The sequence below is a fragment of the Pelodiscus sinensis genome, chromosome 5, assembly GCF_052426305.1.
Source record: "Pelodiscus sinensis isolate ZL-2025 chromosome 5, ASM5242630v1, whole genome shotgun sequence".
NCBI lineage: Eukaryota > Metazoa > Chordata > Testudines > Trionychidae > Pelodiscus > Pelodiscus sinensis.
The window spans coordinates 112,426,589-112,438,158 of record NC_143056.1 but is presented as its reverse complement, the minus strand read 5'-3'; the positions used below and the strand labels follow the sequence as shown (position 1 = coordinate 112,438,158).

Genomic DNA, 11,570 nt, shown 5'->3' with positions numbered 1-11,570 from the left:
ACGTGGAGCAAAGCCCGGGGCCTGTGGTAGAGCACCAACCCGGCAGCACCCCAGCTGCTCTGCCCCAGGAGTCCTGATTCAGCCACTGCTGATCAGTTTTAGCAGCGGCTGAATTAGGACGTCTGGGGCAGAGCAGCTGGGGTGCTGCTGGGTTGGTCCAGTAGCGCTGAGGAGTGGCCGCGCTACTAGACCAACCCAGCAGCACCCCAGCTGCTCTGCCCCAGGCGTCCCCAAGTCAGCCGCTGCTGAAACTGACCAGCGGCTGACTCCAGGAAGCCCGAGGCAGAGTTGCAGCTGACTTGGGGCCGCCTGGGTTTCTTAAGTTGAATCTGTATGTAAGTCAGAACTGGCATCCAGATTCAGCCGCTGTTGAAACTGATCAGTTTCAGCAGCGGCTGACGCCAGTTCCGACTTACATACAGATTCAACTTAAGAACAAATCTACAGTCCCTATCTTGTACGTAACCCGGGGACTGCCTGTACAAGGGAGAGAGGGGGGCAGCGCATGGGGGGCAGTGAGCCTGACCATCCCCCAAGGAGGGTGGCAGAGCCCGAGTGCATCCCGAGGGGAGAGCAGAGCCCCAGCCGAGTTCTGCGCAGCCCCTGCCGGGGCGCAGGCCACAGTTTAAAAATGCCACGGTCCAGGAGCGCTACTTGGTGCCTTGGACCTGCCCATCCCTCTCCTCCCAGCAGCAGTGGCTGCTGTACTAAGCCATTGCCGGCCCACGAAGAGGAGGAGGCTGCGCGGACCCACGGTGCAGGGTCAGTCCTGCTGGGTGGGGCAGCTGCAGGGGATGGGGGAGGGGCCAGAGGCGCAGGGCCGGTGCCACTTGTGAAAGAGGCTGGTTTGAGCCCCGGCTCCACTGGCACCGAGACACGTTACGGGGATGGGGCGCCCGAGCGTCTAGTTCCCCATTGGGGGGGGGGGGTTGTGCCTTGGGCCGCCGGTGGCCGCAGCCCCCGCCCGCCTGGAGTGCGAGCCTGGAGCGGGCTGGCCAAGGGCACCGCGCAGAGCGGACGGCGGGCCCGGCTGTGCAGGCAGCAGGAAGAGGCGGGGACGGCACCGTGTAGACACGATTAACGGATAAACCGGATTTACCGGCTCATCCCCGCTGGGAGAGGGTCGCTCACTCGGGAAGGGGCGGGGGGAGCCAGATTTTAAGCCAGCTCTCCCTGCGCGCTGGCCCCGCCCCCACTCGTAGGGAGCCGGCCTGAAGGAGGCAGCAGCGGCGGAGGGGGCGGGGGAGGCTGTCGCAACAGCGGCCCGGCGCGTGCGGCGGCGCCTCTCTCCCCGCCGCGGCCAGCAGTGGGAATGGCCCTGCCCCCAGCCCGCGCGCCAGTTCAGCCCCGGTGTATGCTGGGATTTCTCAGCAGGCCTCGGCAGCGCCAGCTGGGAGCCGGAGGCCTGTCGTGCCGCGGTGCACGCCGGGATTCCTAGTCCTCCGCCTTCGGCTGAGGGGGACCGCCGCTCTGGTTGGCCAGCGCGCGGACGGGGCGGGAGTCGCGAGCTGACGTCTCTTCCGGCGGAAGGGGTGAGCCACGGCCCCCGCCTCCTGGTCTCTCTTTCGCTGCCCGGCGCCATCATGGGTCGCATGCACGCTCCGGGGTAAGCGGCGGCGGCGGCGCCGCGCTTGTTCCCCGGGGGCCCCGCGTGGGGTCGGGGTGGGCAGCGCGAGGCCGGTTCCCTGCGCGGGGCTGCGTCTCGCCTTCGGCCCCGCGGCGCCGGGGGCACGTGCCGGGCTCGCACCGCGGGTCCTGCGTCGCGCTCAGCCCCCCGGCCGGCGCCGCCGCTGCTGCGGGAATTAGCGCGCGCGCGCCTGCCCTGCGGCCCCTCCCTCCCCCCCGCAAGAGCCTCGTGTGAGGGCAGCCGCCGGTGTCCCGCTCGGGCCGCCACAGGCCGGGCTCGGAGCGGCGAGGCCGATCGCTGCGGGCCGGGGCATAGAGGCCAAGGGGGAGCCTGCCCAGGAGGAGACGCGGCAGGCGCTAAGAGCGGGCTCGGCATGGGGAGGTACCAACCCCGGGGGTTGCCGCCTTGCAGGTGTCGCCCGGGTGCCCGGGGGTTTCTGTGTGGAGCGTTTTCCATTCAGCGCCCTGTGCCTCTCTCTCAAACAGGAAGGGCCTGTCCCAGTCAGCCTTGCCCTATCGACGCAGTGTGCCCACAGTAAGTAAATCGCTAGCGTGCTTGGTACATTAACTCTTGCACCAGTGGTTTGAATCGAGCTGGTGTGTTCAGTGTTAAATGATCTGATTGTCCCACATGCTCCCAGTTTGGGGGATGCGTTTCATGCCCCCTCCCCATACAAACATAACTTGAAAACAAAGCATAGCTTGCAGTACCTATTTACCTACATGAGTTTCATGTGCAGACAGGTAGCTTGGTGCCCAAATTTTGCTGATTTGGCTGAGGATTGTAGAGTTAGTCAGTAGAAAGTTAGAGTCTACAACTTAGTGGCTGTTCCTTTTGCTTGAAAAGAGTTTGTGGTCTCTTAAGACATGTCTGTGCATGGACATAGGAAACTTAACTAAAGGTATGAATTTAAAGCACATGAACTACTTGTACAAATGCTTTCAGATGTAGTGGCCTTGGTTGACTTCAGCTTAATTTACTTATGCAACAAATCTAAAGTGAACTAAGGCCACTGTACATCTGAAAGAGCAGTCTCTCGGGTTAAATGTGCTCTAAGTTGGTATCTTCAGTTGATTAGAGTTAACTTTCCTGACTATCCTGTAAGAATGATCTTTGCTATGAATACAACAATGAGGTGAGCCCTCCAGTGCTGCTACTAGAGCAGTCTTCCCTCAAGAAAATCTGGAAGTCAGTTTGAAATGTTATTCATTTAATAAAATATATTCTTATTAAAAACTGTTTTCCTTTTCAAGTTATTTTAAGTGATGTTTATACAGGCCTTGAAATCTACTGGACCCAAATTTACATTACTTGTTTGTATGAGACAAGTTTGTATGACCAATCAGACAGTAAAACCAACTAACTACCAGGGACTGTAACTGAAAATCCAGTTGCAGAGACATTTCATTGGTGTTACAAATTTGAGTCCATTTAATTCTATTTAGGTTTTCTTATTAGATTGTTGTGGAACATCTTTACTTTACGTTTTGTCCGTTTAGTGTTCTAGTCACGGAGACAATCTTTACTTCAGACCAAAAAATGCCTTTTAATAATTCACTCTCCAGAACCATTTCTATATCACTTCTGACATGGAGTTTTACCAGAATTGTTTTTTTAGCATGTCCCCATGTGCAACATAGTCATAGTAGTTGAACTGCTGCAATGGGTTTTGTAATAAGTCCTTGTGATTGTTTCATTACTGTTATTTTTTGCCAGCCCAAGTTAGGGATGTAAAATCCCATTTAATTGGTTAAACTGGGGGGTGGTGCAGAAGGGGCATTCAAGCCCAGCCAGAGTAGCCCTTGCCTGTGACACACCCAGGCTCACCAGGGACAGAGGCTACTCTAGCCCCCACCAATTGGTAAGCATCACATAGTAAGGGTGATGCTTACTGGTTAAGCTTTCAAATCCCTAGTTCAAGTTTCATTTCTGCTTTTGGGTACCACAAAACAACGTATCTCCAGCTTCTAGGGATTGTGGATTGCTCGTGTGGATGTGCGCTTCTAATGATTAGCGCTGTTCCATGCGTTCCACTAGTGAAACATGGTAGGAGTATCGCCTTTATAGTGCATGTCTGCAAATGAATACAGAAATGTGCATATCCCCTTCCTAATATTTAATAGATTTACTGGATTTCAAAAATATTAGTTGTAGCTTCTTCTATGTAATCTATATTCATCCATTTTTTCTAGTGGTTAAAACTTACGTCTGATGATGTAAAAGAGCAGATCTATAAACTCGCTAAGAAAGGTCTGACTCCCTCACAGATCGGTAAGTTTTCTGAACTTTTATAAAGAATGGATTTTTAAACATCAAATCTGGGTTTAATTTTATTTTTGCCAAAACTTTTTGCTGACATTGGATAACTTAATGTGAAACCTTAATGTCTGTTTTGATTTTTTTCCCTGTTTATCATATGGGAGATCTGGGGAGTTAAGTAAAATTAATTGTTAAAGTGCTTTGGGGTCCAGAAGTTCTGTTGCTCTGGTAAGATGTCTCACTGTGATGATTGTTTTCCAACCATTCGCAGTTTCCACCGGAAAGGTCTTCCTTAATGTTGGGTTAGCCTTCCTTGGATGTCTGAGTGAGCCTCTGATACAGTATTGTAGGATTGTTAATAAGATTTTCTTGGCATAAAGTATATAAATTTTAATTCCAGGTGTAATCCTAAGGGACTCTCATGGTGTTGCCCAAGTTCGTTTTGTCACTGGCAACAAAATCTTAAGGATCCTTAAGTCCAAGGGACTTGCCCCAGACCTTCCAGAGGATCTGTATCACTTGATCAAGAAGGCTGTTGCTGTCCGTAAACATCTTGAGAGAAACAGAAAGGTAAACTTTAATTGTCACTCAAAGACCTTAGTCAAAGAGTGAAAAAGGTTTTTACCAAGATAAAAGTGCTTTAGGAACTTAAGCTAAACCTAGAAGAGTCTTGGGATTAATTAAAATTTCAATAAACAAATGAAGTATATAAATAGCAATGCTGTTGCAGCTTCATTTGTGAATTTTGGAGAGGGAACTTGGAGACTGTTCTGAAATTGCTATACATATTTGAAATAATACTACATATAATATACAAAGTGCAGATCAGTTTTCAATGCTAAGTATGTGTTTTCTGATCTTTATTTGACTGGTAACCGATGTCTAGGCAGAGATTTTCAGTGTTCTTCAGGAAATGTTGGCCATTACTTCATCTCAGTAAAATTTAAAGGGTACAGTTGATAGACTCGTATTGCTTATAAAACAATACCATTTTGGACTTCCCTGCCTTATACTTAAGTCTGGTTCATGAGTCAAAGAGCAGGATCAAACTCAGAGTGGGGATACTGTGGCCCTTTACAATTGCTGTGGGAAATACACAAATACTTTCTCTTTCACCAAAGCTTGTTTTAAGTGTAGCTAGATCTCTTTGGGTGTTATAATGGGAATTTCTTGATTCCTTTCCTTGCTAAGGATAAAGATGCCAAATTTCGTCTGATTCTGATTGAGAGCAGAATTCACAGGCTGGCTCGCTACTACAAGACCAAGAGAGTACTTCCACCCAACTGGAAGTAGTAAGTGTTCTTTTTGTTTCCAACCTGGAAGTCCAACAAGACTAGTTGACAGTGGAATTGAATCCCCCCACCCTCATTCTAGGGGGAAACACTGAGATAACACACGCACACCCCTGAATAAGGAAGCAAAGCGGTGCCTGCTTCCAAACTTGACTAGGTTTGAAAATCTAGTAAACATGTGGTCTGATATAGTGACCAGCAGCAGCTAGAGGAGCGTACATACAGAAAACCCCCACCTTATGATGGCCTGAGTTGCGACCAACCACTCCCCCCCCCCCCCCCCCCCCCCCCCCCGGGCATTTACGACCACTTTTGTAAGTGCAGAAGGGGCAGAAACCCTCCAACTTGCATCCTTGGCCCACATTTATGACAGCACATGGTGCCTATCGTAAATGCAGGTTTGAATTACGGTGCCCCTGACTTGCGATGCTTCCCCAGGAACCGATCGCATCGCAAGTTGGGGGCTGCTTGTAAACTGCAATCTACTGTACCTTATTTATTTAAAATTTGTCCTTTTCTGTGGTTCCCGCTTCACTTTAATTGCTTGGGTCAGATTGCTCACTATAGTGATCGATCAACCATTTGCAATTTCCACCAGAGAGGTTTTCCTTGGTGTTGGCTAAACTTTCCTTCACTAAGTTAGCTCCTATAATTCTGAAAAGCCTAATTTCAGCTAGCTAAGCTGTTCTTTGCTCCAGTCAAATACAGAAAAGTTTATTTGCAGCAAAGTTTGAAGTTGCTGCTGCATTGACAGCATCCAAATTAGAGGAAAGTAATTACTTTTTTTTTTTTTTTTTTTTCAGTGAGTCTTCCACGGCCTCTGCTTTGGTTGCATAGGAGTTCACTCTTTTTACTGAAAGAATAAAGTCATATTAAAGACTTGTGCTGTCTTCTAAATTGTGTGGATGTTTCATTAAATGCTAAGCTTTGCAAAACTGGGTATAAAGTATGTCTGCATATATCTATAAGGATATTAAAAAAATAGCGGTATGTGTAATACTTTGGATCACATTTGGAGGGGGTATGCAATGAACTGCATACCAGTTCAACATAGTTGCACTTCAGAATGTTCTCACTGAAGCCTGTGCACAACCTGATCTGTGACTGACAGTTGCTGCTGAACATCCAGTTTCTGAATTTTGTCTTTACCTTGAGGTGCTATTGTAAAACCACGTTTTCTAAATTGTGGCAGGAAGGAGAAACAAGTAAACCATTTCCTTTTTCTGGTGAGGCAAATTCAAATTGAACTGCTGTGTTTCAGTCTGGGGGAAAAAGTTGGAAATACAGTGGTTGAATCCAGCCCTTTTAGAATGCCAATCAAACATTATTTGCTGTTGCAGTGCTTTACAGATGGGTATGTTCTTATGTAGAGCTTATGTTGCAGTGTGAAAAGACATGGTAATAGATGCACGCTTTCCCATTTGTTAGAACTTCATAATATCCATAACTGATGGCTCCTGTATTATTTTGCAGAGCTACGATTCCCTTGCTCTTAGCACTACCTGAGTCTGGAGGGTCTGTGTTTAAATAACCCGCTAACAGAAGAAAATATATATAATTGCAGTTGTACAAGAATAGTGTGTCTGATCTATCTGTGTTGTAATAGAGTAAGAGAACTAGCTAGCTGTAATCCTGCTTGAGTCTTATGCCACTAAAATCTGTCCTTTGCCCTTTTTAAAAAAGCGGGCTTTCAAATCACTTTTGGCAGGTTAGTTTTAAAATATTTTGGTTAGACACCTTGATGAAGAGCAAAGATTGTGCTCCCTTAGGCTTTCTGTACATATAAGGCAGAATTTCTTGCCTTAAATGTTAAATCTAGTATCCTTTTTTACATGAAGGCCAAGGGAGGCTTGCAAGCTTCAACAAAGCAATCCTTACCTGTTGTAAATTGGGCTTTGTTGGAATAACTGATTTCAGAGGCAAGCTCTTACTAGAGAGGCCTCCTTTCTCAGTGGTGTTTCTCCTCTTGGCTTAGAATACTATCCTAGGACTGGCTGCCAAGACCCTGCAGTTCCTGGAGTGCCAAGGCCACTGTCTGTCACACTGACCTGTATCATCTCATTTCCTTGTAGTCACCAATCTGTATTTCTCTGTTTATTGACTTACACATTGCACCATAAGCATGTTGGGCAGGATCTGTGTGTTTTACGTTTGTACAGTCTGCCTTGCACATGGGGAACCTGCACTGTGATTGGACCGGGGTGAGTAACAAAGCTGTGACTAGCATTCAGTCTGGAGCAGAATGCTTCCTCTCTCTTCCCCCCCCCTCCCCCCCCCCATTCCCCTCCATGGTACTCCTGCTTTTAACACGCACCACCACCACCACCACCACTTCCCCCCTCCCCCCCACCCCTATCCTGTGTAATTAGGGACAGGTCATGGACTTCCATTAACTTTTGTTTATTACCTGTGACAATCAGAGAGAGGAGTGTCCTCATTAAATAGAAGCTGGGGTATATCGGGCTGGGAGTGCTCTCTTCCACACTAAGACTATGTCTACACTCGCGGCATCTTGTGCAAGAAGTCTTGTGCAAGAAAATGTCCACACTGCCATGTGTGAGCTGTGCTTTTGCACAAGCTGCTCCCATGGCAGTGTGGACGCTCTCTTGCGGAAGAAAGCTCCAACGGCCATTTTAGCCATAGGGCTTTCTTGTGCAAGAAATCCCTGCCGAGCGTCCACACTGCCCTCTTCTGCAAGAGCTCCTGTGCAAGAGGGTTTACACCTGTTAAAAAAGAGCCTAGCTGTTGCGCAATAAGCCCTTTTACCATGCCGTACTTTAAATTTCCTTGCACAAGAGTAGGCGGGCAGTATAGGCGCTCTGCGGCTTCTTGTGCAAGAACGGCCATACTTGCGCAAGAAGCCGCGAGTGTAGACAGCCTCTGGGATTGCCTTCACTGCTGAGTTGACCTGCCTCCCATTTATACAACCACCACCCATAAGTGGGCTTTACTTGTCTGGGGCTATAGGCTAAAACCTATTTTCAGTTGGGATGGTAAGCTGCCAGCTTGAAGTGAGGAGACACACTTCATAGCCTGCCAACACCAGCCCACAACTTCCATATTTCTATGACACAGCCAGAAACAGGTCCTCTTAACAATTCAGTGGGAAAGAATCGTACAGCACTGTAACATAGTGCAGAACGGCATGGGACAGACCCTCAAGGCCTACTGACCTCCTGGGGTAAGAGCAGCACCCATGTGGACATACGTACCTTCATGTGGCCTTGGGAAAAGGATGGTTAATTTCTTCCAAAGCATCAAGTATCCACCTCTGCTGAGCATTCCTGGAGCAATAGTGTACAGTGACAGCATGGTGATTTATCAGCACCTTTACAGGCTAGGGATGTTAAAATGTGTTTACTTGTGTAAAAGCTAGCCAAAAACTCAAAGTAATAGTTAAATGTTTAAGTAAATCAGAAGCAGGAAGCCTGGTAAACAACCAGTGGGGCCCTTGGACAATCAAGATGCTAAAGGAGCACTCAAAGATGATAAAGTCATAGCAAAGAAGCTAAATTAATTCTTTGCTTCAGTCTTCATGGCTGAGGGTACTGGGGAGATTCCCAAACCTGAGCCATTCTTTATCTGAGGAATTGTCCTAGATTGAGATCATTAGAGGTGGTTTTGGAACAAATTGATAAACTTAACAAGTCACTGGGACCAGATGACATTCACCCAAGAATTTTGAAAGCACTCAAATAGGAACTTGCAGTACTATTAACTCTGGTTTGTAATCTATCCTTTAAATCAGCTTGGCTGTGTCTAGACTGGCAAGTTTTTCTGCAAAATCATGTGATTTTGTGGAAAAACTTGCCAGCTATCTACGCTGGCAGCTTGAATTTCTGGAAAAGCACTGATGATCTCATGTAAAATCGTCAGTGCTTTTCCGGAAATACTATGCTGCTCCCGTTTGGGCAAAAGTCTTTTTCCGAAAGACTTTTGCGCAAAAGGGCCAGTGTAAACAGCACAGTAGTGTTTTCTGCAAAAAAGCCCCGATCACGAAAATGGCGATCGGGGCTTTTTTGCGGAAAAGCGTCCATGGCCAATCTAGACGCGCTTTTCCGAAAATGCTTTTAATGGAAAATTTTTCCGTTAAAAGCATTTTCGGAAAATCATGCCAGTGTAGACATAGTCCTCCTGTACCTAATGACTGGAAGATAGCTAACATGATGCCAATATTTAAAAACGGCTCTAGAGATGATACTGGCCATTTCAGATTGGGAAGTCTAATGTCAGTACTGGGCAAATTAGTTGAAACTATAGTAAATAAAATTGTCAGACACATGGATGAATATAATTTGTTGGGGGAAAGCCAACATGGTTTCTGTAAAGAGAAATCATGCCTTATCTACTTAGAGGGGTCAACAAATGTGTGGACAGGGGGGATCCAGTGGATATAGTATACTTAGAGTTCCAGAAAACCTTTGACAAGGTCCCTCACCAAAGGCTCTTAAATAAGTTGTCATGGGATAAGAGGGAAGGTCCTTTTGTGGATTGATAACTGGTTAAAAGACAGGACACAAAAGGGTAGGAATAAATGGTAAGTTTTCCAAATAACTAGTGGGGTGCCTCAAGGGTCTGTCCTGCAGCCCATCCTATTCAAATTATTTGTAAATGATCTAGAGAGAGTGGTAAACAGTGAGGTGGCAAAATTTACTTAGTGCACAGTCAACCTGTGGAATGCCTTGCCAGAGGATGTGTTAAAGACTAGGACTTTAAAAGTTAAAAAGAGAGAGAGAGACATTAATGGATCTAACTTCCATGAATCTATTAGCCAGGATGGGTAGGAATGGTGTCCCTAGCCTCTTTCTTTGCAGGTGGATGACAGGGGAGGGATCATATGAGGATTGCCTGTTGTGATCCCTCCCTCTGAGGCATCTGGTATTGGCCACTGTCAGCAGAAAGGATACTGGGCTAGATGGATCGTTGATCTGACCCAGTACGGCTGTTCTTATGTGGAAACTTGTATCTGCTGAAATTTTCAGCTGATGTGCGGCGCGTGTACAGCCAGGAGCCAGTGCTCAGCAGGAGCTGGCTTTAATGCTTTAATGCCAGCTCCCTGCAAGCACCAGCTCCTGCCCTCCCTTGCTGCCTCTGTATCAGGTGGGGAGGGGTGTTTCAGTCAGCTGAGCAGGGGCCACAATGCACAGGGAATGGTTACTTACCTGTAACTGTTGTTGTTTGAGATGTGTTGCTCATGTCCATTCGAATTAGGTGTGTGCACCATGTGCACTGTGTCTTCCAGAGCATTTTCCCTAGCGGTACCTGTAGTGACAGCAGGGTGCTCCCTGGAGTGGCGCCACCATGGCGGGGCATGAATACCCCTGTTGGCGCTCCCCCACCTCAGTTCCTTCTTGTCGGACTCTCCGACGAAGGGAAGGTAGGGGGAGAATCGAATGGACATGAGCAACACATCTCGAAGAACAACAGTTACAGGTAAGTAACTGTTCTTTTCTTCTTCGAGTGGTTGCTCATGTCCATTCAAATTAGATGACTTCCAAGCCAGCCCCACTTCAAGGAGGAGGGGTCGGAGCACTCAGAAAGAGAAGTCCACGAAAGTTGAACAATCCAAACAAATTTATTTAACTAAGCAAACAGAAAAAACTGTAGAAAAGTGCAATGTGGTACAGAAAAAAACAAACATATTTACAATACAGAACTGAGGACTGCAGAGCCCAGTCCTGCGTCCTCCTTGGCTTGCTGTGCCAGCGCATAATGTGGGAGTTATGTAAAGGTATGGATCGACGATCATGTGGCCGCCCTGCAGATTTCAGTGATTGGAACCTGCACCCCAAAAGCTACACAGGACACCTGTGCCCTGGTGGCATATGCTGTAACCTGGGGCAGGACCTTCCCGGCCAGGGCATAACACTCTCTGATACACTCTGAGACCCAATTGGACAACCTCTGGGTCGATATGGGGAGCCCTTTCTTGCTGTCGCTGACAGAATGAATAAACAATTGTGTGGACTTGCGAAAGGGTTTAGTCCTATCAATATAAAAAGCTAGCGCATGTCTAGCATCCAGGGAATGGAGCACTTGCTCATTAGGGGAGGCATGGGGCTGTGGAAAGAAAACCGGGAGGTACATTTCTTGGGACAAATGGAATGGTGACACCACCTTGGGAGAAAGGCCGGATGAGGGCGGAGCCTCACATTGTCAGAAAACACTAGGTAGGGCGGGTTTACAGTTAATGCCCTCAGCTCGGAGACCCTGCGAGCTGATGTAATGGCCACAATGAACGCAACCTTCATAGAGAGGTGCTTCAAAGAGATGTGGCCAGTGGGTCAAAGGGGGGCGACACAAGTCTAGACAACACGAGGTTAAGGTCCCAAGGGGGTCTAACCGAAGGGTACAACTTATCCAAACCCTTAATGAACCTTTTGACCACAGGG

The 11,570-nt window shown here is 47.8% G+C and overlaps 1 protein-coding gene and 1 non-coding gene across 2 annotated transcripts; both read left to right on the top strand.

The window, feature by feature from the left end:
• Window positions 1-1,496: 1,496 nt before the first annotated feature.
• On the top strand, window positions 1,497-6,057 carry RPS13 (ribosomal protein S13). Its single transcript, XM_075928064.1, has 6 exons — window positions 1,497-1,606; window positions 2,113-2,161; window positions 3,820-3,898; window positions 4,287-4,456; window positions 5,078-5,178; window positions 5,982-6,057. Exons 1-6 carry the CDS (start codon window positions 1,584-1,586, stop codon window positions 6,013-6,015), a joined length of 456 nt encoding a protein of 151 aa, XP_075784179.1. The 5' UTR covers window positions 1,497-1,583; the 3' UTR covers window positions 6,016-6,057.
• LOC112547674 (small nucleolar RNA SNORD14) lies at window positions 4,125-4,215 on the top strand. The gene has a single exon (XR_003091467.1). It is a non-coding gene; the product is annotated as a small nucleolar RNA SNORD14 (small nucleolar RNA).
• Window positions 6,058-11,570: the final 5,513 nt, after the last annotated feature.

Bases quoted from the DNA above. Each gene is read 5' to 3' on its own strand.
- RPS13 (XM_075928064.1), top strand. From the start codon at position 1,584: ATGGGTCGCATGCACGCTCCGGG. The intron at 1,607-2,112 runs GTAAGCGGCGGC...TCTCTCAAACAG, and splicing joins GGTCGCATGCACGCTCCGGG to GAAGGGCCTGTCCCAGTCAG. The intron at 2,162-3,819 runs GTAAGTAAATCG...CATTTTTTCTAG, and splicing joins ATCGACGCAGTGTGCCCACA to TGGTTAAAACTTACGTCTGA.